This window comes from Manacus vitellinus, unplaced genomic scaffold, assembly GCF_001715985.3.
Source record: "Manacus vitellinus isolate BGI_N305 unplaced genomic scaffold, ASM171598v3 scaffold_30_pilon, whole genome shotgun sequence".
Taxonomy (NCBI): Eukaryota; Metazoa; Chordata; class Aves; order Passeriformes; family Pipridae; genus Manacus; species Manacus vitellinus.
Genome location: NW_021940291.1, coordinates 7,315,776 through 7,337,997, shown reverse-complemented (window position 1 = coordinate 7,337,997; position 22,222 = coordinate 7,315,776). Strand labels below are relative to the sequence as shown.

At 41.1% G+C, this 22,222-nt stretch overlaps 1 protein-coding gene across 2 annotated transcripts in view; it reads left to right on the top strand.

The window, feature by feature from the left end:
* The first annotated feature begins 9,518 nt into the window (after positions 1–9,518).
* Positions 9,519–22,222, top strand: part of GALNT18 (polypeptide N-acetylgalactosaminyltransferase 18) — a 225,929-nt gene continuing 213,225 nt past the window's right edge. The window contains exons 1-2 of one of the 2 annotated variants that reach the window (XM_018076080.2): positions 9,519–9,742; positions 9,889–10,155. In XM_018076080.2, coding sequence (XP_017931569.1) covers positions 9,921–10,155 — 235 coding nt within the window. In that variant the 5' untranslated portion in view covers positions 9,519–9,742; positions 9,889–9,920. The remainder of the gene's footprint in view (positions 9,743–9,888; positions 10,156–22,222) is intronic. The other variant, XM_018076079.2, reaches the window with a different exon arrangement.

Sequence of the window (22,222 nt, the reverse complement as noted above, 5' to 3'; positions counted from 1 at the left end):
ACCTGTCGAACTTCTTAATGCCTGTCTGTGTCAAACACTGAGATATTTCAATTTGTGGCTTCATGAAGGTGTGACAGAAGAAATATTTGCTGTTTGTCCCTGGAGGAATGCAAGTTTCAATTAAATGATATTTTAAGTGCTTTTTAGAGCCACAAATTCTAAAAAAAAAGTTAACTGGGAACTTTTGTCTCTAACTGATGGAATCATATGGAAGCCAGTGGTTATGTGGAAGCCTACTGTGCCTGTAATCTGATCATAAATCCCTTTTTCATCTTCTTTTGGAAGATCCAACTGATACAAGCCCACCCCAGGATGATGGGTCGAGATAAGGGGCTGCATTCACGATGAACTTCACTGCTGTGCTGCAACTCAACACTTCATACCTTTGAACTGTTCTGTGATGGAGGGGATGAGCTTGATTTATTATGCTGAAAACCATAGAGCAGGTGCAGCCCACTGAACGAAATGCAAGCACTGTGATTGTTGCACATCAGAAGAAATATGTGCATGTGACAAATATACACTATCTGGAATATTGTTATTTAGTAAGGACAGAGTCTGGTTGGAACTGCATGTGAGATTCTTAAATTTTTTGTTTTTGAAAGTGCACCTTTATTTTTAAAAGAGAGTTATAAGTTGTCTGAAACTTATTCTTTGAAATGTTCTTTTCAGCAGTTCTAAAATCAGAAGTGCTAAATGAAGGACTAAAGACATACATATAAATTTCTGAATCCTACACTGGGTGATCTGGTACTGCTGGTACTGCACTGGCTGTTGAAATAACTCTTGGCTCTAATCCACTGCTTCCTCTGCAGGCTTCCTTTTTTATTACTTAGATAACTTCTGTGAGTGTCTCTTTTTTTTAAAAAAAAAAGAAAAGTCTTTTGGAAGTGTTAATATGTTGCTTACTTTTGTTAGACATTCTTGGTGCACAGACCAGTGTGATATTCCAGGCCTAACCAAATAAAAACTTCAGTTCCCTCTCATACAGTGAGAGCTGTTATAATTCCAAACTGGACTGAAAGCTTTCATGTTGCAGAGTCAGTTTTGTTTAAAAGTGGCACAAGGGCTTTATTTGTTTGTTTTGGGCTGGTTGTTGTTGTTTTTTATGCAGTGAATGGATCAGAGAAAAGATAACTCCTGGGCATCACCAGATCCTTTAAAAACCAAACAAACCAAAACGCACCCAAAGCTGAAAACATTTTTCATCTACCTCAAAAAGAAAATTATTGCTAACATACTCTAAGTATTTTAATGTAAATTTTTGGTTAGTTTGAGCTGTGGCTGCAAGACCTGATGAAAGAAGGTGTCATCTAGAAAATTGTTTCATCATTCTCAAATTGTAGAATCCGTGTTTCAGCTGAATTACTTACTAGAATGTGAATTTGGCAAAAGGGCATCAGCAGAGGCTTTTGTGCATTTACTCTAACCAGTGGCTGAAGGACAGACAACTGGCCAAATCTCACCTTTAAAAAGACTGGGATTATGTTGTTTGGGAGATGTAAGAACTTTAAACCAACTGATTTCACCTGCACTGTCCTTCAGGAGTGTCCATCCTACCTGAAATTAAACCAGCAAAGCAGAATTATGCAAATTCTTTATAATTTCTGATTGGACAATAAGCCAAACATACAAAAATAATTCATTTTTTTTCTAACCATCAATTCAGATTAAAAAGGACAGTTATTTTAATATTCCATTCTCTTTGATCTCTGTGTTAAGTTTACAGTCACTTCTTAGGTTCTATCCCTCTAGCCCTCAGTAGCGGTTTTATTACCCATCTTTACTCTGAAATAATGCTCTTGAATTCTTCAGTGCCAATTTCTCTGAAATAATATGAAGATCCAGGGCCTACAGAAAGGAAAAAACTCCTCACAGGAAGCCTAAACTTCTGCAATATTCCTTTTCCTCCTATTCCTGTGAGAGAGAGGGTGATTATTTCTTCCAAATCCTATCTAGGTAAATAGAACAATTGAAGGAAGTCACTTTCCACCTATTTGTTGTTGAGGTTTTTTTGTTGTCTGGGGATTTTTTGTTTTGATTTGGGTTTTTTTGGTTTGGTTTGTTTTTTTTGTTGGGTTTTTTGTTTTGTTTTGGGTTTGGTTTTTTTTGTTTTGTTTTGGTTTTTTTGAGACATTAGAGAATGTGGATAATGGAGATAGTTGATGCTGGACTTGGTACTTAGGCTGCAAAGCCTTCCTAGGGGTTTGCTCTCCAAAGGCTCCTGATACCCATTATGCATAAGGAGACGCTCCATTCATGCATTAAAAACTGATTAAGGCAGTGAGAACAAAGAATAGGAAGAAAGGATCAGTTTTCAAAAAGAAGACAGTCATAAGTAGGGGAGGTTGGGATCTGTGTTTTCCAGCATATGTAGACGTGATCAGACAAGCATGTAAATAGTGAGGATACCAAAGTCTCAGTAATTTCTACATTTCTAAAGGTTGGAGAAGCCATGACCCCAAATGACAAGCTGATGAAACAGCAAAACATGAGGTAGCCTATACCTAGAGAGACCTACAAAACTACATCTGGTTCATTACTGGGAATTATATAACTGAGGAGGAGAATTTTGTGACTAGGTTGCTGAAGTTAACTTGAGGCTTGGTGGCAGTTGAGAAAGCTAACAGTGGTAGGGTTTATAAAGGAAGGATCTGAGAGCAAGATGATGTATGGAATGAGACATCATCCGGGCTGCCGTGTCATTCCATCTCACAAAGAAAAGAAAAAAAAAGGTGAAAATAGAAAAGGACCAGAAGAAATTGAAATATGGAGTTCCTGTCATGTGAGAAGGGGCCCGTATGTGAGACTCACGTTGGCCAATCTAAGCCCTCTAAGAAGGAGGTGTGTGGTAGGTCTATACAATCTGTTCATGTTTCTTTGCAGTATGAGACAGTACAAGTTCAAAACTTTGTTAATTTGTAATTGCTTACATAGCCAGTGCAAGCAATCACTTGGTCGCAACCTCTGACACAGCCTATAAGTCATTAAATGTGTTGAAGCTTTTCCAGGCAAAGTCTGGCAAAAGGACTATTCTTGTTCCTCAGTGTTCAGAGCCTGACAGTATTTGGAAGTAGGATATTTGGCTACCTCAGTTTTTGTCTGATGTACAACAATGATTTCTATTATAGTTAAAGATAGAAAAAACAGCACTAAAGGATGGGTTGAGAAAGCCAAGATTTCTAAATGTCACAAAAGATTTTGCGTTTACTGCTTTTTTTTGCATCTGAATATAAAAAGATTTAGGGGTTGAGTGGGCCACAATCCCTGGAAGTCTGTTTCAAATGTATCCAAGGTTTAACACCCAAAAATTAAGACACTTGAAGTTGCTTAGGGACAAGGTTGTCACTGGAGGTGTGGGGTGTAGACACATGACAGCTTTTAAAAGAACAGAACATAATGCTTTTCTGAGTAACCGTAGACATGCCACTTGCAAAGGACCATATGTTGCATCTTTTACTCATCCTGGTGATTTGCTGGTCATGCATGATTCACTTGAGATGGATTAACTGAGAGTTTTGTGGCAAAAAAATGGTGCAGTGTAATGCTGCCAGAAAAAAAATAAATCAGGCAAGTGCATAAAAGTAACTAATAAAACCTCATCCTGGAGATCAATTAAAGTATAAAGTGATTTTTGATGTTTCGGATAGAAAAACATTTTGGAAAGACAAATGGACAAGATAAGCCTGGCAATAGAATAGATAAGCCTGAGAATAGAAAATGCAATCTGGAAATGGAAAATACAGACATAAATTTTGTAGCAACTGTGTAAGGGCGGTAGCAAATGTCGTCTAAGGCATGAATCTGGTGATGAAGGAGAGGACAACATGCACCAGTGTGCCCCTTGCTCTTGCAGGTGGCTTTTGTGTATAAGTTTCCATTAGGTGTTTTAATGTTCTTGCTGGCTCTGTTGTGTTCCTTTTGCATGAGGTGTTTGCTCATTGCTTCATTCCTCAGTCCAGAAGACAAGATACAGTTCAGTTTTCACCTTGAAACAGTGCCTGCACTCTCTTGTTTTTGTATTTCCTATGTTGGCTGATTTCTTCCTTTCAGTGCCAGGTGAATGGCTTTGAAATGATGCAGCCCATGGCTTGGACAGGTTAAAAACTGACTGGACAGCTGGGCCCACAGTGTGATGGTGGAATGGAGTTATATCCAGCTGGGGCCAGACAGCAGTGATGTTCCCCAGGGCTCAGTGCTGGGGCCAATCCTGTTCAATATCTTTATTGATCAGCTGGATGAGGGGATTGAGGACGTCCTCAGTAAGTTTGTGGATGACACTTGGTTGGGTGGGAATGTTGATCTGCTGGAGGGTAGGAAGCTCTGCAGGGGGATCTGGACAGGCTGGATCAATGGGCTGAGGCCAATGGGATGAGGTTCCCCAAGGCCAGGTGCTGGGTTCTGCATCCCCAGGCATGCTACAGGCTGGGGGAAGAGTGGCTGGAAAGTGGCCCAGAGGTAAAGGCAGGCCCTGGGGGTGCAGGTTGACAGCAGCTGAACATGATTCAGTGGTGCCCAGGTGGCCAAGAAGGCCAATGACATCCTGGCTTGGATAAGGAATACAGTGGTCAACAGCACCAGGGCAGGGATTGCCATCCCCAGCTCTGCACTGGTAAGGCCACACCTCGAATCCTGTGTCCAGCTCTGGGCTCCTCATTACAAGAAGGACATTGAGGTGCTGGAGTGGGTCCAGAGAAGGACAACAAAGCTGGTGGAGGGTCTGGAGCACAAGTCCTGTGAGGAGAGGCTGAGGGAGCTGGGGGTGTTTGGCCTGGAGAAGAGGAGGCTCAGCAGTGACCTTATCACTCTCTACAACTCCCTGAAAGGAGATGGTAGCCAGATGGTAGCCTCTTCTCCCAAGTAACAGCAGCAGTACGAGAGGACACAGCCTCATGCTGCAGCAGGGGAGGTTCAGGCTGGGCATTGGGAGCAATTTCTTCATGGAAAGGGTTGTTAAGTGTTGGAATAGGCTGCCCACCGTCCCTGGAGGTGGCCCTTAGTGTTTGGTCTAGTTGACACGGTGATGATCAAAGGTTGGACCCAATGGTCTTAGAGATCTTTTCCAACCTAAAGGATTCTGTGACTCATAGATGTTAGTCATACAAATGCCACTGCATGTCTGAGTGTTAGACACCACATTGTCTTTCCTCCCTGGGAGGCTGCTGTGTGACAATAAGGGGCTGACTTTCCCTGTAGTTGGTGCTTTGCTGAGCAGTCTCTGCCAAGCAGTGAAAAATGAGGAGTCCTAAGTAACCTGAATGAACTGGTGATTCATAAAAATGTCACAAAGGGAGATGTGTTACAGAACGTGTGTAAACTTAAAAGTGGTGATTTTTAAATGAGTGATGGAAAAGATGACAGGGAATAATAGCTAAGGAACAGAGCAGACCCAAAGAAGGCAAGAGAGAGAGTAAGAGTAGCATGGAAGAGAGAAAATGGCAGAGGAATAAAGATGATGATAATGTGTCCCAGCACAACAGGAAAAAGCAGTTTTTTATTTTTCTCTTTTCTTCTTTTACCCACTTTTCATCCATTCAGCTTTTCTCCTATTTTCCTTCCTATTTTTTTTACATTGAGTTCATGTTCATTATCTTACAACATCCACTTAACAAATCCCTTTCTCCAAAGCCCAGCTCAAAAATATGCAAAGGCATCTCTACAATACCCACATATGTCTTTTTATGATTTAATAAAAGTGTTAAGACTGTTTGAAGTTTAGTGAGAGTGGTGACTAGGGACAATAGATGCCAAAGACAATCAGATAACTTCCCTGGGGCCTGGACTCATGACTTTTATCTTCAAAATACAGAAAACTGCCTCTTTTGGGGAGCTAAACCACTAATTTTATAACTTGGACTGTTTGGAAGAGCTCATCTGCAGAAGGGGTAATCTCTGCCTGAGATGGACAGGTCTTGATTTGTGTGTGCAGGCTCAGACATCTGAGCCTCAAAAGAATTACCTACTCAGAGTAATTCAGGCTTTGCTAAATTTATGTGGTCATCTCTCTCCACAATGTAAAATGCTGTGTTGCTTAGTGAGTGCCTTTGGAATTTTTTATCATCTTTCCAAACAAAAGACATGATAACCATGTGTGGGAGAGAAGGAATAATAGAAGAAAATCTCCTCAGACTAGATAATAATGAAGATATCTCCACAAACTAATAGGATTTCAGCTAAGAATCTGAATAGAAGGTGATAAAAATAAAGTTAAAAAGTTAAGCTTTCCCATTGATTTCTAACAAGGTGTAAGAAACCTGTAAAATGGGATGTAAGTATTGTTGATTCTGATGTTTCACTATAGTTTTCTTCAAGGACCCTCTTACAGGTTTTAACCTGCATCAAAATTCACCAATAAAAATATAGTTCTTAAATGTTTCTCTTCCCTGCACTGTAATGATAGGTAAGAAATATTAATTGAATTGCTTATAGAACACTTTACAGCCACCACTTATCTTGCATTATTTACTAGGTTATGAGGTTAATATTTACCCAGCACTGTTTGAAATGATGTCTTCAGTGTAATTGTGGGTGTATTTAACCCTGTTATACATACACACTTTAAGAAATGTGAAATAACTCTGTGAAACAGAAGTGAAATAATTTGTGTAGCATGACAGCAGAGCAGTATCAGGACAAGGATAAAATCAAGACACCCAGTTTAATGACCTGCACAGTAGATTGTACTGCCTCAAGCTTAAACACCTGAAGTAGAACTCTCAAAAACACCACTGTGATTTAAGAGAACAAATTTCATAGACCTTGTGCTCCCCTATAATTTAAATGTTCAAAAGAGAACCAGTTAGGGGTTTTATCACCCAGTTTTCTCCCTGACTACAACGTGAGGCTGGTAGCATTTCTATTTTCCTATTGTTCCTTCTCCTGTTTTTGTTCCCTTTAAATTATAAAACTGGACTGCTTATGTTTGTATAATACCTTGCACAGAGGGGTCTCATCTGCATTGTAGTACTATACAATAAATCAAAATGACAAGACCAACCAATTTCTAAAAGGCACACACTTGGATACCTCCAACTTTCTATAAACTCATAAAAGAAGACTTCTAAAGAGACCTGTCCAGAATATTACGGGAGACATGAAAGCAAGCGTATTTTTTTGTGTATCAAAGGATGTGGAGGTTTTGCTATGAAGTCAAACAGTTTTAGCACTTACTTCAGTAAAATCAAGGCTCAAGTGAGGAGACAGGGAATTGCTGTTCTGCCTTTATGGAGTGCAGATTTGGTGGTAGGAGAATATGGTTATAAATGAAAATATATTTTAAACATGATCAGAAAATGGGAAGAAAGGGCTAATGAACTATTAATAGTTACTGTAATATTACTGTGATAAAAGGTTAATCAATTATGTGCTGTTATAAGCAACCCATTAGGCCTATGAGACACATTATCCATCTTTTTCCAAACCCTTATGTCACTTATGGATGTGCTGACAATCATTAGTTACAAGTACTGTTCATATTTGCTTGTAAAAGCAGTTAGTTGTCTGTTAGTGTTTTATAAACTTCCATGCAAAATATGACTTAATGTTTCTTACTCATCCCTTACCTGGATTGATTTCAGGTAAGTTTTCCTTTAAATTGAGAAATCCAAGGCTAAGTACTGGGTTCTGCCTGAATTGCCAGGGCTGAAGAATTTGTATTTTGTGGCTGCAGGCAGGGTCTACAAAGATTAAAGCAAGTCTAGGTCGCACTGTTATTAAAGGCACCAGCAATAGCACTTCCTGCTGTTGGTTGCTATCAGATGCAAAGCTGTAACACTGAAGCACAAAGATAGGAAATAGGGAAATAAATGATGCTGTAGACAAACATTCATTGCAGGCCAAGTGGGATAACTGACATGTGATGGAGCTGTACTAGTATATTCTGTCACTGTTTTGTCTTAAACAAAGCTTGTACTTGTTCATTGACTGGTTTTTCTAGCAAACTTCCCTGTATTACTGAAAATATGTTTTCTTAAATTGTAAATGTTTTTCCCATTCAAATACCTTGTGTTATATAGTTGAATTTCCAGGGGAGTTCTCTTGGGCTCACCTTCTTCGGTCTTGCCACTGGAGGAGTACTTTTAAATTGGCCAAAATTTCTGCTAGTTTTCAGAGAGGCTCGGAAGACTGAGAAGGCAGTTTGTTTTTTCAGCTTTGTTGGCAGAGTTTACTGCAGCTTCTACTGCTGCTGGTTTGTATGTGTCTGAGTGTTCATAGTTTTTACTGTTTCTATGAAGTACCAACTGATGGAAAGGAAGAAGCCATCCTGCTTTTGGCAGGATAGTTGCCTGCCTTCTCTCTTGAATACGGGGTTTTGCTTGTAATTAATTTAAAAATAGCAACCCGAAACACTAAGACAAACAGTCTACTTTCACTTCTCTGAAGATATTGCAATGTACGTTGTACCCTGCAATGTATTGCAGGGTTTGAATGCTCACATTTATGCTTCAGAGTAGTAATTCCTGGTACCTGCTGTGCTTTCTGCACACGGGGTAACCCTGGCAGTGTGATCAGTTGTGGGAGGGTGGCTGCGCAGTGTGATCCACAGCATGTGATACTCGTGCTTTCAGTGGGTAAGTATTTAAAATCATGTTAGTATGTTAATTAGCAGGTGCTTTGTTGTTTCTAATACTGGTCATGCTGTTTACGTTTGTGTCTTGGGACTATTGAAAGAAAACGATGTCATTTAGTACAAAAGTCCCCCCTCTTTTTTGTTGTTGTTGTTGTTGTTGTTGTTGTTGTTGTTGTTTTTTAGGGATGGAAGAGATTCATCTATGCCTCTCTCAAATCCGTGGGATTTCATACGGAGAGTAATTTGCCTTTTTAGCGTGTGTCCAAAAGTGATGTAAAAGGTAAAGAGAGGAAAGCAGCATGGATATGCTGAACTAAAATGTGAGTTACTGATACTGCCCCTGATACTGAAGCTAATTCTGGATGTACTCTGATAGTGTACAGGGCGGGGGCGGCGGTGGGTGGGTGTACGCTGGGGCTCGCTGGTGTGGGTGAGAGCAACAATTAGGTGTTACCGATCCAACCTCCCCGGGGAGCGGGCTCGCAAAGGGGTGAACGACGAACACATCGCGGTGGTGGGTGGTCGCCGGGAACCGCGAGCTCCGGTGAGCCCAGGGCGCGTCTCCGGTTTCACCCCCGAGGCAAATGGACGACTCTCGGCGTGACCGTGCATCCATTCCATCCCAGCCATGGCACCGCGCCGCGGCTCTCCGGGCCGAGCCGCCCAGCGCCGCCTGCAGCGAGCGGCGGCTGCTGCTTCTGCCTCTCTACGCCGGGAATTCTTCGCGCAGGAACGGCAGGAGGGAAGGAGGGGCCCCGCCGCCCCTCCGTGTGTGTGCCGAGGAGCAGGTGGGGTCCCGCCGCATCCCCGCCCCGGCGCCCGCCCCGCATCCCCCGCGCCAGAGCCGCTCCCCATTGGAGCGGGGAGCTGCCAGTCGGCGGCCGAGCGAGCCCCGCTCCCCCGGCTGCTCCCGAGGGCTGAGTCTGGAGCCGCGGCCGGTTGCGATGGGAAGCGGCGTCGGAGGGAACAAAGTTTTCCGCGCTCGGGCACTGGGCTGCCGGCGTCCGTGATGCCCGGGGCGGGAGGCGGTGCCTGAAGGCAGCGGGCAGCCGGGCGGCTGGCACGCCTCGCTGTCTGCTGTCGGCACTGCCATCGCAAAGTTTCAGCTATTCTAATGTACTCAAACCCGGGATTCTAATTGTCAGCCCTCCCCGCCCCCACCTCTCCTTCTCGGTAGGCGACAAGTATTTTTTATTCTGTGGATCGGAGAACTTTTCTTGCATGGAAATTTACTGACTTTTGAGTGGTCTCCGTTTCGGGGAGAGGGGGGGAAAAGGATTTATTTTCATCGCAGTTTATTTTTCTTTTCTGGATCACAGGATTTTTTGGAGCTATATGGAGGGATCTCAGGATGGTGTGCACCAGGAAAACCAAAACTTTAGTGTCCACTTGCGTGATTTTGAGTGGAATGACTAACATCGTCTGCCTGCTGTACGTGGGCTGGGTCACCAACTACATTGCCAGTGTTTATGTGAAAGTGCAGGAGCCGATCTCAGAAAAAAAGTTAGAGGAAGACAAAGGGGACACTTTAAGGATTATAGAAAGGCTGGACCATTTGGAAAATGTCATCAAGCAGCACATCCAAGGTACCACCTTACCCCCGCTTGCTCTCCCTCCCTCCCCTCGCTTGCCGAGTGCGGGCTCCATCCCCTCCCGCCGCGTTCGCTGTGTGTGCGTGTGACATCCCTGTCGCGATCGGCAGAGCCATCCCCAGCCCGGAAGAGCCGGAGCCTGCGGAGCGTGTGGGATCCCCGGCGGAACCCGGCCGGAGGAGCGGCGGGGCCGGGGGGGACCTGCCCCACTCCCCTCCCTCCTGCCGGGGCGAGAGGGGCTGCGGGGGCTCGGCCCCGGGCACTGGGCTCGGCCTGGCGCTGGAATAAACCTCGGCTCCCTGCCTGCCTGTGTCTTGCTAAAGTAGGGGGTCGAAGTGCCCAAGACCCACTTCCCATCTTGCTGTTATCGTAATTTTATTTTTTTTATTCGTTATTTTGCTTTTTAAAAATGGGTTGCTGCTACTGGAATTCTTGTTCTCCTCCCCCTTTAAGCCTGACTCTGCTAATCCGTGTTGAGTCTGTGTGCGTCTGGGTGTGATGAAGGTTTTCCCTCAGCGCTGGTGTAGTACTGGGAGCCTCTTGGGATTATAACTGGGGCAATCTCTCATTGTGTAATGCCTTTTAATTTGGTCTCCTTTTAATGGGTGCTCTGGGAGAAGGGCTGAGTGGGCAAGGAGAGGGGGAGAATATGACTGTTTCCTAGGAGTTTGGGATTTTATATGACTTTAGCTTTACTGGGTTATCCTTAGTGCCTTCCTTTATGTTTTCATCATCTGCATGGAATCATTCTCTCAGCCTGCTAAGTGGGTTGGATAGGAAGGAGGCTGAAGGTGTGGATAGGTGAGGGCCCTTGCAAAATCTGGAGGGACTATCTTTCTCTGCTTCTGCATAACCTCCAGTGAATGTTCAAATCCCAATTGTAGTCTCTCCTAAATCTGAAAAGGGAGAGCAGACCATGTGGTGAAGGATATCTGTCACCAGGGCAAAAAATCTCGCTCGCTTCCAGCAGCTTTGGCCAACTGGTCTTCTGGGAATAAGGTGGAGCAAGCAGAGTGGCAATTCCCATAAGAATTGGACTTCCCCACTTGTCAATATACACTTTGTAGCACCATTAAAGCCCAGCTACTTTTCTGTGACTTGTAGTAATGTATTTTTAAATATGACATATCACCATTACTTTTGTATATGCCTTCATTCCTCAGATAGTCTTGTCATGTTGCTTAAATGAGTAAATTTCTTCTGGAGAACGGGTTATAGCAGCTCCTGCAAGTTTAAAGCTCTCTCATGCAGACCTTAAGTTTTTCTCGATTCCTGAAATGGATTTTTAAAAGGAAATATATTCTTGTCTGTGTGCCAGTGGAGTGCACTGTGGAAGCATGTATGAAGGCAGGGATTTTTCAAAAGGCTCTGGTTAGATATACAACATTAGTTGACTTTCATTATGAGGCTGGAGCATAACTAACTCCTTCAGGTTTGTTGACGTGAAACTCAAATATCCTTATTTATTTTCAAGGAAACTAGCAATGTCCATATTGGCCTTTGGTCAATAGTTCTTCTCAGAGTAATAGGGAAAAGGTATACTTAAATGAGGGGAGAATATAGCATGAATTAAGCCAGAAGGTATTTTCCTTAAATAATGTTTCTTTGAAACTTGAAGAGGGTCTTTAAATTAATTAAGTGAACAGTTTGGTAATAGATACCAAAATATTAGGGGTAAAAATAAACTTTACAAACTTCTCCTAACTTATTGAAATCACTCTTTAAGATAAATAAATAAAATAAAAATCACGGATCAGTATCCCGGACTGGATTTTCTCTCCTTTATTTGAGAAATCATGACAACTGGAGTTCTCAAGGAATTCCTGCGGCAGATACCGCAGAACAGGATGTTATTTTAATCAGATTTTGCTTAGCAGTATGAGATGCTGTGAATTCTGGATCATTGTGCAAAACTCACTGAAATTATTGGAAGAAATATCCTAGGTTTGACCGGGTTTAGGATGAGCTTGAAGGTCAGCTTTAAGAAGTTATAAGTTGGAGATTTGGTGCCATAAATTGGGTGAACAAACTGCTGCAATGGTTCTTGGCAAGGTTATAAGGGTTATCTGTAGTTTGCTATTAAACTTTTCCTTGGACTACTTCTTTTTTTTCTGTTGGAGAGAGGTCTCAATAGCTCAGATGTTCTGCAATGCTGAACAGGCATGAAATTAGCACGGGTAATGGAATTACATTCCATAGGATATCCTGAAAATACCAGAGAGATTTAACTGCTGCATTTTACACATGGGGTTACGCTAATATTTCATTTTAATTTGTTTTCTGATTGAATTGTTTGATTAGATGCCATCTGGGAATTCCTTTAGCATATAAATTGCAGTCTTTAAATGTTTCATCAAGTGTCCTGAGAGGAGAAAGGAGTAAGACATGCCTTCGTTTAAAACGCTTTCTAAAAGTATGTATTTTTACAGAAAACCATTTTCATGGCAAGAAAAGTGTCAGACTGAAAAGAAATTTCCAGGGTCGTGCACCCATATACTGACTCCTGGGGTAGGCAGCTTGGGGAGGGATTGGCAGCACTGCAGTCTAGCTGAGCAGGATGGACCACAGAAAGAAGTATCTTGTGGAGCTGGAGCATGATGCTGGACCTTCAGCTGAAGCCTGGGAATCATGAATTTTTGGCTCTTGGCAGGACACGGCTCACAAGATGGTTTTGGTCAAGTGACTTTACCTTTTTACAGTGATGATGACCTGCATGCTTTTCTCTGGCACTGTGTTGTGGTGATTGTGGTGTTAATTACATCTGAGTGCTCCCCAGAGAATGTGAAGAAGATTCTCCTCCCTCTTGCCCCAAATCTTCAGTAGGAAGCATATGCTTTATGCTAGCAGGCAGCCCACTGACAGAAACTTTTGGTTTCCACTTGCTTTTGAGTTTGCAAACAAGATGGTGTATTTTTTGAGATTAATTGTGTGTGTGTTTTTGTGTGTGAAAGAAACTGAGTGAAAGACCAGATGGATAGCTTTATGCAAAATGCAGTCCTTTTCAGGCCTAACAAAGGTGTGTGGTATCTAGTACCATTGAGCTTTATTTCCAGAAAGTATACTTTAAGGTTAATGAGTGTTAAATTAAATATCTGTGGTTCACACCTAGGATTTGAAATCAGTTTTTCTCAATTTTGTTTGAAAAAACTATGTTCTGTTGAGTTCACATACTGGTTCAAAAAACCCCAAACACTCTCATGTTTTTAAAATCAGTACAAGAGTGCTTCAAACAGATCACAACACATCGTTCATCTTCATAATGCATCATGCATTGGCTCTGTCACCAAAAACTTGCCCTAAGTCGTATGGGCAGTTGGAACTCAGATGAGGGAGCAGGCTGCCCTTAATCTGACACTTGGTTTGTAACAGCAAGGAAGTGACAAACACTTGCAAGAAGGGAGAAACTTGCTGTTTTCTGCAGCCTCGCTTTAGGCCATCATAGGTGGCGAGTTGAGCTTTTTCCTTGAGAAGCTAAGCTGCAGTTAAGCTGTTATCACTTAAAACACCTCATTCACCCCCCTCCTGTCTGTCTTGTTATGCAATGTCATTGCGGTGTTTTTCAGCCTCCCTAGTTTTAATCAGATGATGTTTCGATTTCGACATTATTTTGAAAGATTGTGGACTGGGAAGTCTGCGAAGTGAATTTGCTTCTTTGCCCTCCCCATTCTTATTCACCCCCTCACCCCCACCTTCTTTGGACCTAACAGAATTATTAAATTACATGCAGTTGAGACAGGAGTAGATCTAAGTTAAAGTTGTAACACACAGTTCATTTTTGGACCAGCTGAATTCTTATTTAAGATCAATGGATGGTTACAAAGATATCTGTGTTGTACTAGGACTTTGGTCCTTCATCTTTGTGAGCTGCTGCAGCTGTTTTCATCAATGAAATATCAGGCACTGTGTGGACTTATTTGGGAAAATTTGTGAGAAAGCAGTAGTATGTGTTATTTCTCAACCTGCTGCTTAGGATGATTTACTCTGTGGATTTACTTGAGCTAATATTAGGTATCCCACAGTTGGATATCTGATCACCCTCTGGTCAACTGGGGGAGGGAGAGACCTCCAGTGTGTGATTCATTCATTCCCTACATCTTGGACAGGTGTTAGGGTGAAATGATTTCTTTTCAGCAATTGCATATTTTGGGTTTGGGATCTAAGTCAATCCACATTCTTAATTTTAGCCATGGAAAGATTTTAAAAATATAGCAATGTAAATTCTAGGTTTAAAAATTTAGCCATGTAAAGGTTTGGGTAAGTAAATTCTGTATTTGTTACTTACCTTTTAGTTCTTGATCTCAAACACAAAGAAGAATGTCTCTTGCTGTGCCTCACTTGTGCTGGGTTCCATAAAGTCAGCTCACCAGGACTGAAATGGCCACTCCACAATGACTCTTGCTCTTGTGGTACTTTCCTTTTGGGAATAATTAATTGTTAAACCCCCCCAGTTTATTTCCCTCAAACTCAAAAGCAATTAGGAATGTTTATCACTTGCTGCAGTGTATTTATTCTGCTGAGAAACGAAGGAGCACAAGACAGGAGCCCTGAGAACACACAGCTCTTGCTCCACAACAGAGGGTTCTGTATTCCCCATCTCTGTACAAGCAGAGAGACCTGCTGTCCCAATGTAACTAATTGCAAGAGAAGCAACTACTTGCCTATGTAAGACATTCAGGATTAATCCCATTATTTTTTCTCTTTAGGCTGTGACTTCTCAAGTCATTCTAGATTGCTGCATGTCGATGCAGATTAATTTGAATTTAACTTTCATGTTCTTCCATGCTTAGGAATGGATGCGCAAAAAAAACCCCTTAATATAGTTATTTCTGCTGTAAATTTTCAAGCAGTGCTGGAGGTACAGGTATTTCAAGGACCATCTACTGAAAACTTAATGTTGTTGATTATGTTGACTACAACTTGATAATGTATTATTACCATTATGAAAGTTAACTTTTATGTGTTTTTAATATCTTTAGTTCTCTTCTAATTACCTTTTTGATGGTTCTTTCACTGAGGATTTATGTTACTAGGGTTAGGATGCAGTGGCCAAAACTGAGGAGTGGTAGTTTGGCCATATTATGGTATTTTGTTACTGGATATTGAATGATTCTTTTAGTGATTAAAGTTGGGTTTTTTTCAGAATGAGTTGTTGTTGTTGTTTTTTCCTGATTGTCAGCTAGATTGCTCTATTAATTCCTCAGGTGTATGCAATGGGAATGGCGTGACAGGTTTATTTGAGTTCTTTTCTTTTGACAGGAACAGGAAAAGTTTTATTTGGCTAAAAAGTCACAGTGAATAGCTTTATAGTTAGGAAGGGGATTGACCTGTGTTCTGTTTCCTTCAATCAAGACATTTTTTTGTAGTTCACATGAAAGTCTTCAACCCAAATTTAAAAAATTAATCAGGGGCAGAGGCTGGAAGCTTAGACTTCCGTGTCCTCCACAAGTTCTCTTATTGCTAAGCTAGAAAATTTTGCCTTTTCTCTGGAAAAGTTCATTTCTGTTGATGTTTGTTATCTCTGCATAATGGCACAGCTTCAGTGGAAAGGGTGTGTACTGTAGTCTGTGAGCAGGTGAAGTAGAGGCTGTGCAGGGATGGGCAGTGCTGCTCTGCTTAAGGTTCTGAACTCAGCTCAGTACTTCATTTGTGCTGGCCTGGGTGTCACTTTGGAGAACGTTGCTCAGGTTGGCACAAGGAGCCTGAAGCCGTGCAGAGATTCCAGCTGAGCTCTTGTGACTTTCTGCTACCTTGGTATGCCCATTTTAGTACTAACAAGTGATTTTATCTACATGACCAAAATATGGATAAATACATGTGAAAAATAACACAAAGCAAGCCCTGTGCCTAGCTGGTGGGAATTGTGTATAATGTGTGAGATCAGCCTGGTCCTGGTGTCATGCTCTCTGATGGCAATATCAGCCTCAGGAGTCAAATCTTTGACTTGGGCGTAGCATGGCCTGGGGTTGATTGTGATCTGACAATTAACTGTTGTGCATGCAAGGGCAGGCAGGGAGAGCAGCAGGTGTGACTTCTCTCAGGGCCTAAAATGCAAAACTAGACCTGCAAGTTCAGACTTTCTGCTATATTGTAGAAAGAGACTGCAACCACTTGTTTACCACTGAACCTAGCATGGGCTCTGTCGTTTCTCCGTTGTCTCCAGAGCTGAAAGGTTGAAGTTGTCTCCTGTCTCTCCCAAACATTGCTCCCTTGCCTGTGACAAGCTCCTGAAGCAGTTGACTCTGATTCTGTGTTCAATAGAAAGGTCTCATCAGCATTATGCTGTGGATGCATGCATAAGCTGAGGTATGATGGGATAAGATGATATTATCCACCTGAATGTTAGAGGTGTTACGTGTAAAGAAAATCTACAGTGATTTAACAAAGCAAATATTTGGCAGTGGCAGTTAAGAAAATGGCTTAGCTGCCTCCTGAGGATGATGGGGAATCCTTGGTTGTCATTAGAACAACCCAGGAACCTGCTCATGAGCTGTTGATGTGTGGAATGTGGCAAGGGACACAATGGGACATGAATCCTCTTTAGCTGGTTAATGGCTGTCCCCATTTTTACAGCCATAAGACTGTCATTAGCCATGCCTGGCCTGGAGATCAGAGACTGGGCTCAGTACAGTGTGCTGTGGAGTCCTGGGATTGTTCTTGAGTCCAGAGCAGATACTGTGTGACTGACAATTACTGAAGGAATTTAGTGCTCCACAGTTAATGATATAAAATGTCTGTCTAATGTGAAAGTGAAATCTAACCATATATTGTGTTGTACCTCCTCTGAGATGAATCCTTTTTCATTTGTCTGCCGTGTTATTTTCCTCTTAATTCTTCTTTTTTTTTCTTTTTCTTTTTTTTTTTTTTAATTTAAAAATGTCTTCTAATCTTCCTTATTTTGTTCTACAAGCCATATGATGGTCAAAGTCCAATGGCACTCCCATCATCTGTGGAGGTATCTTTCTGTGCAGCCCTTGACCTTCCAGTCTAGCCTCTTTAGAAAGTTCTGGGCTCCTTAATTTTAGGAACGTAATGAATAGCTCAGTAAGAGGCTGTTTGGTGGGACAGTGTGGACAGATACACTAAATAGACGCTGAAATTCTCAGGTACCTGAACCTTAATGCTCTGACTTCATGCTGCTGTTACCTCTGCCTAAATCTATCCTTACTACAGTTGTGCAGTGCACGTGTTCTCTGTGCAACAACATCGTTTCTGTTTTCTCAGCAAAGTTTCTCTGCTCACCTGGTGTTTTGTAACCAAGGCACTATTTTAACATGTTATCCTGAGTTTCCTGAGGGAAAGGCAGAGAAGTTTAGGAGCTGAAGCCCTGATGGTAATTATTACAGCTCTCCAGCATCTCCTTTACTTGGCTTTGAAAATTAGCAAATGAGGATATTCTAATTTCTTTTTTTAGAACATGAAGATGGAGGGTCCAAGTTGCTACCTTGAAGTGCTCTGCCTTTAAAATGCCAGAATGTGTCTTCTCAAGTCTGTGATGGATTCTTACTTATATTCACTACTTAAACTGGATGATTTTTAAAATTCAGTATTTCTCTGACAACACCACCGTGGCAGGTAGCAGAAATCCCAGCTGTCTTGTGACCAGTGCCATACAAATGTGTAGTGGAACCCTTGGCTCGGAGCTCTTTTATGAATAAGGTCTGCGGGAGCTGGGCAGAGGAGAGGGATATAGAGAACTGATATGGCCAAATTTATACAGACTGTTGGTGGCAGGTTTGACTCACTGCTGGAGCTGCTCAGATGAATCAGACAGAAGGTCTTTCCTCCTGTTAGTAACAGCCCAGAGAGCGTGTGAATCCCGCAGCAGCCAAATGTTGCAGGGTGGTGCAGTAGCCACATCTGCTCTCCTACCGTAGATCTTGTCAGACCCCACTGACACAAATCTGAGACTGACACGAGCCCTGAAGGAACAGATCAGATACCTCTCCCAACATGCATGTTGTAACTGGCACATCTTGAATACCACATAATTGCCCAATTCTCTGCTTGTGCCTTGAAAATTCGTAAGCTCAGTGACCTTGTGTCAGGAGAATCGAGTCGGTGGTGGTATGGAAATCCTATAGTAGTTTTGGTTTTGACATTTCCTATCTCCTAAATCAATTTTAAATGTATTTTAAATGTGAATGTTTGAATTTTCCTTTTATTAAAGCTGTCAGAGGTGATCTCTGAGAAAATAGGATTTCTATAAGCAGCTTTCTGAAGAGTATAAGAAAAAGATAGTATTTCTGGTTTTTTTTTTCTTCATAGATAAATGATCATTCCAGTCTTCATTTTAGGGAGATAATATAGATTTTTAGACTGTGTTACTTGCCCATATGTAATCTGGATCTAGCTAAAGATATCTTTCATGAATCATCCAACTAATGCAGAGAATTACCTGTCCCTGCTTTCATGGTAGATTCAAATTCCTTTGAAGCTTTCCTTTCTGCATCAAGCTATGACTTGCCAGAGGCTTTGCAAGAAGGTTTGGCATGCTGTAGGTAAAAGAAAAACTCACATAAACTTTTCAAGCTCAGCAGACTCAGTGAGTCTGTACTCATCCATTACAGGATTATCATTGCGATGAAGTTATGGTTGGAGAAAACGCCTTTTGGGATTTCTCTGTGCACAGAATAAATAGGGCTTGCAGAACAGAGCACAGAATAGGTTTTAAAATAACTTTGTTCTATATATTTGCCTTTCTCTGAGGTATTTGTAATTTTACCAGCTGTATGTTGAATGATTACGTGATGCCAGCCTTTGCCTCTGCTCCTCGTGCTAACAGGAATATTTTAAGCTGCTCAAGCAAAGGGTGTGGGAGTAGTATGTTGTAATTTCTATGGAATTTCTGATTAGAAGACGTGCTCACTTCATGTGTAACAGTTTGGAGGACGAGGAGGGTCAGAAAGGAGAAAAGTATAGGAAAAGCTACAGGCTGCCCAAGAATACCTGAATGTTTTATCCTTTCTTAGTTAATATGAAACTGCAGTTATTGAGTGGAAACTATCAATTACACTAGTGGAAACTCCAAACTGGTGCTATTGAATTTCCATGGAGTGGAAAAAAGCAATGCACCATTTTTGATTCTCTTCTGAAAGCCTTTTTTGCTTTCTTGTCACTCTCAAATCCAGTTTAACATCTAGTAAATTACTACAAATATTTGCTTGCTAATTAAAACCAACTCAAGTATTCAGAAATTGAAGACTTAAATCTATTTGACTTAGTTTATATGGATCTTCTAAAACATGTGTGGTGTTTTTAATGAAGTAAGAAATATTTTGCTTGCATACAATCAGAATATCACAAGCAAGATACTGGTCCCGGAACCAAAATTGTATTGGCATTGGTCTCCAATATTATTGTGTGTTCTTATTTTGATCCTGTTTTTCCAGAGGCAGTAGAATTAGTACTGTTTGACTTTACAACATGATGTCAGCCATAAAGGATTATGACATCATTAAACTTAGATGTAACTGAATTAGATATTTCAAGCTTGTGTTTAGCTAATATTTTCACATGGTTGTAAAGCTGTGTGAATTTAAAATTAATTTGAAACTGTTAGATATAAAACAAACAAACCAACAATAAAAAAAATCTCCCTCAAGTTCCAAAGAGTTGTATAAAGCTGTACATGACACCAAGAAGACTGGTGAATTTAGACACTGAAAGTAGCAAGAGCAGGAAAAGAAGTAGCAAAGTGACAACAAAAGACTTATGTTTGAATACATTGTTCCCACTTGAAGCTTTCATTTCTCCAAACCCAGGCATTGTAACAGGAATGCTTTTGGTACAGAAACTATTTAATCTCATTGATTTATTGCTGTACTTAATATAAATGCAATTCTATAAACACACGTGAGTTTTCCACATAGCTTCTGTCTTTCTTACATAAAAATACATAAAAATAATTTAAAAGCATCTTCTGCTACTCTCATTTAAATGCTGAGAAAAATTTTGCGAGAAAAATTTTGCAAGAAAAAGAATATGTAAATATATATACAAATATTTAATATATAAAAAATATTCTCTCTATATCACTCTATAAATTGATGTACATGCTTTTAATGGTTAAACTAAGGATCTCTATGTCTTGTCTTGAAGGTGGGAAGGGGCTTCACCATTCCCTGATGTGGACTGACACGGAAGAATTTGTAAATGATAATGCAAGTGTTGAAGCAAGAGTTTGATTAGAGCAAGTGTGAGTGTGTTTGCATAACATCTCAGTGTGGTGGCACCAGGAACAGGCTCCTGCAGCCTGGAAATGCAAAGGACAGAAGTATTGCCTGAAGTGTGTTAGAATCAGGCTTTCAGACAGTCGTTAGTGCTCTCTGTGGTAATTGAGTAATAGCTGATGGCCAGAGTGAACCCTGCACATTTTGTCACTTTTAGTGGAGACTGTTTTCCAGATGATTGACTGCTGCAGGAGCAGGTGGAATGCTGGGCCACGGAAAGGGTTGGGAGCCACACTATTGATTTCTCATTTGAAGAAGTAAGCAAAAGGTAAAGCTTTTTATGTTGTACCTCCTGGTTCTTCAGGGTAGATTTTTAACCTCTCAGCCCTGGTTTCTCTTTCTTCATAATTTAGCTACTGTTGGAGAATTTCTAAATTTTTGATGGAGTAAAATTCCTTGTTATGGGGAAACCTGGAGACAAACACATAAAAGGAAATTCAGTGTTGTAATGTGGGAAACATTCCTAATCTCCTTGCAGTAACAACATGTCAATATGTTTTTGTCTGCTTGACAGTGTGTAGGAAATGCCTTTGATTTTGTGAAATTGTACGTAATTTCTCAACATTGCTTTTGATTCTATTGATTAAAGCTTTTCTGCCTTGCCTAGAGATATTAAATAGCAAACCGTCTGCTAAAAATGGATTGGCAACATTTCTGAAAATTAACATTAAAAAAAAAGTTTAGTCTGAATGTATTTCAAAGACTGTTTCTATTTGTGTTCTGAGACAAAGAGGAAGAGAAAAGCTTCTCTTATAGTGTGGCAAAAGGTTGCAATATTTGGTGAAATACCAAAATTATTTTCACATTATGGAGAGAGAAAGATGTTGACTATGGCAAAACAGCAGAGGTACCAGATGATGTAGTGTAAAAGTATCACTACAAACACAGTCCCACGTGGCTGTGAGTTTACCACCTGTATCCCTTTTACAGGGATTGATGGATAAGCAGCCATTCAGCCCAAAGTCCCCTCTGTGTGGCTGTCAGCAGTGAATTACACTGACCACAGTCACTGACTGAGTGGATTTAAGTGCAGGTTACAGAGTAATCCCCAAGCCCCAAGTTTTGCCAATATCATGAGGTGGTAAATGTGAAACTGGTGTGAGCATGAAGAGTGATATTTTTTTAATTATGCCTTATACTCACCAGTGACTTTCTGACTACACTTTAACACAAAGACCTTTGTGTGAGCAGCTTTTGGGGTGTCAGTGGCTGTGCTGAAGCTGATAACAGGAATAAGAACTCTCAGTATGTTTGCAAGTGTTGGGTCAACCACAGGGAATAAGTTTCTTGACGGGTTAAGACAAAAACTTTTACATTTAGCCTGGCTTTTGTGGCTGGTTTTGCCAGGTGAGAATGCTGTGTCACTTCCTTAAAAGAGTCAATTAGCTGCCCTAGGGAAAGATGGAACAGAAAAGGGTTGCTTGATACTATGTGTGTTGGTACAGATTCAGTGGAAGGTAATTCTGGATATTTGCTTCTCCAGCAACTGGATTATCATTTTAACTGTCCAGTTAAGACAAACCTTAAGTAGTTAAGTCATCTATACAGGCACTGTGCATTTACACTCTGTCTGCTACTAAAATAAAAGTGTGAGGTCTCTATTTGAAAGTGAGAACATGGAAATCCTGGTAGTGGCTGTTCTGTCTTGAGATTTTTCCTTACATTAAAAACCTTAAGATATTGAGAGGTATTAAATTATTATTTATTTTTTTTTAGACTACGTTCTTCCCACAGAAAAAATATAATAGAAGGGCCTTGGATGGAGTTCTCAGTCAGCATGAACGTACTCAAAGTTCTTGCTCTAAAATCTTCTCTCTGCTGGACTCCCATAA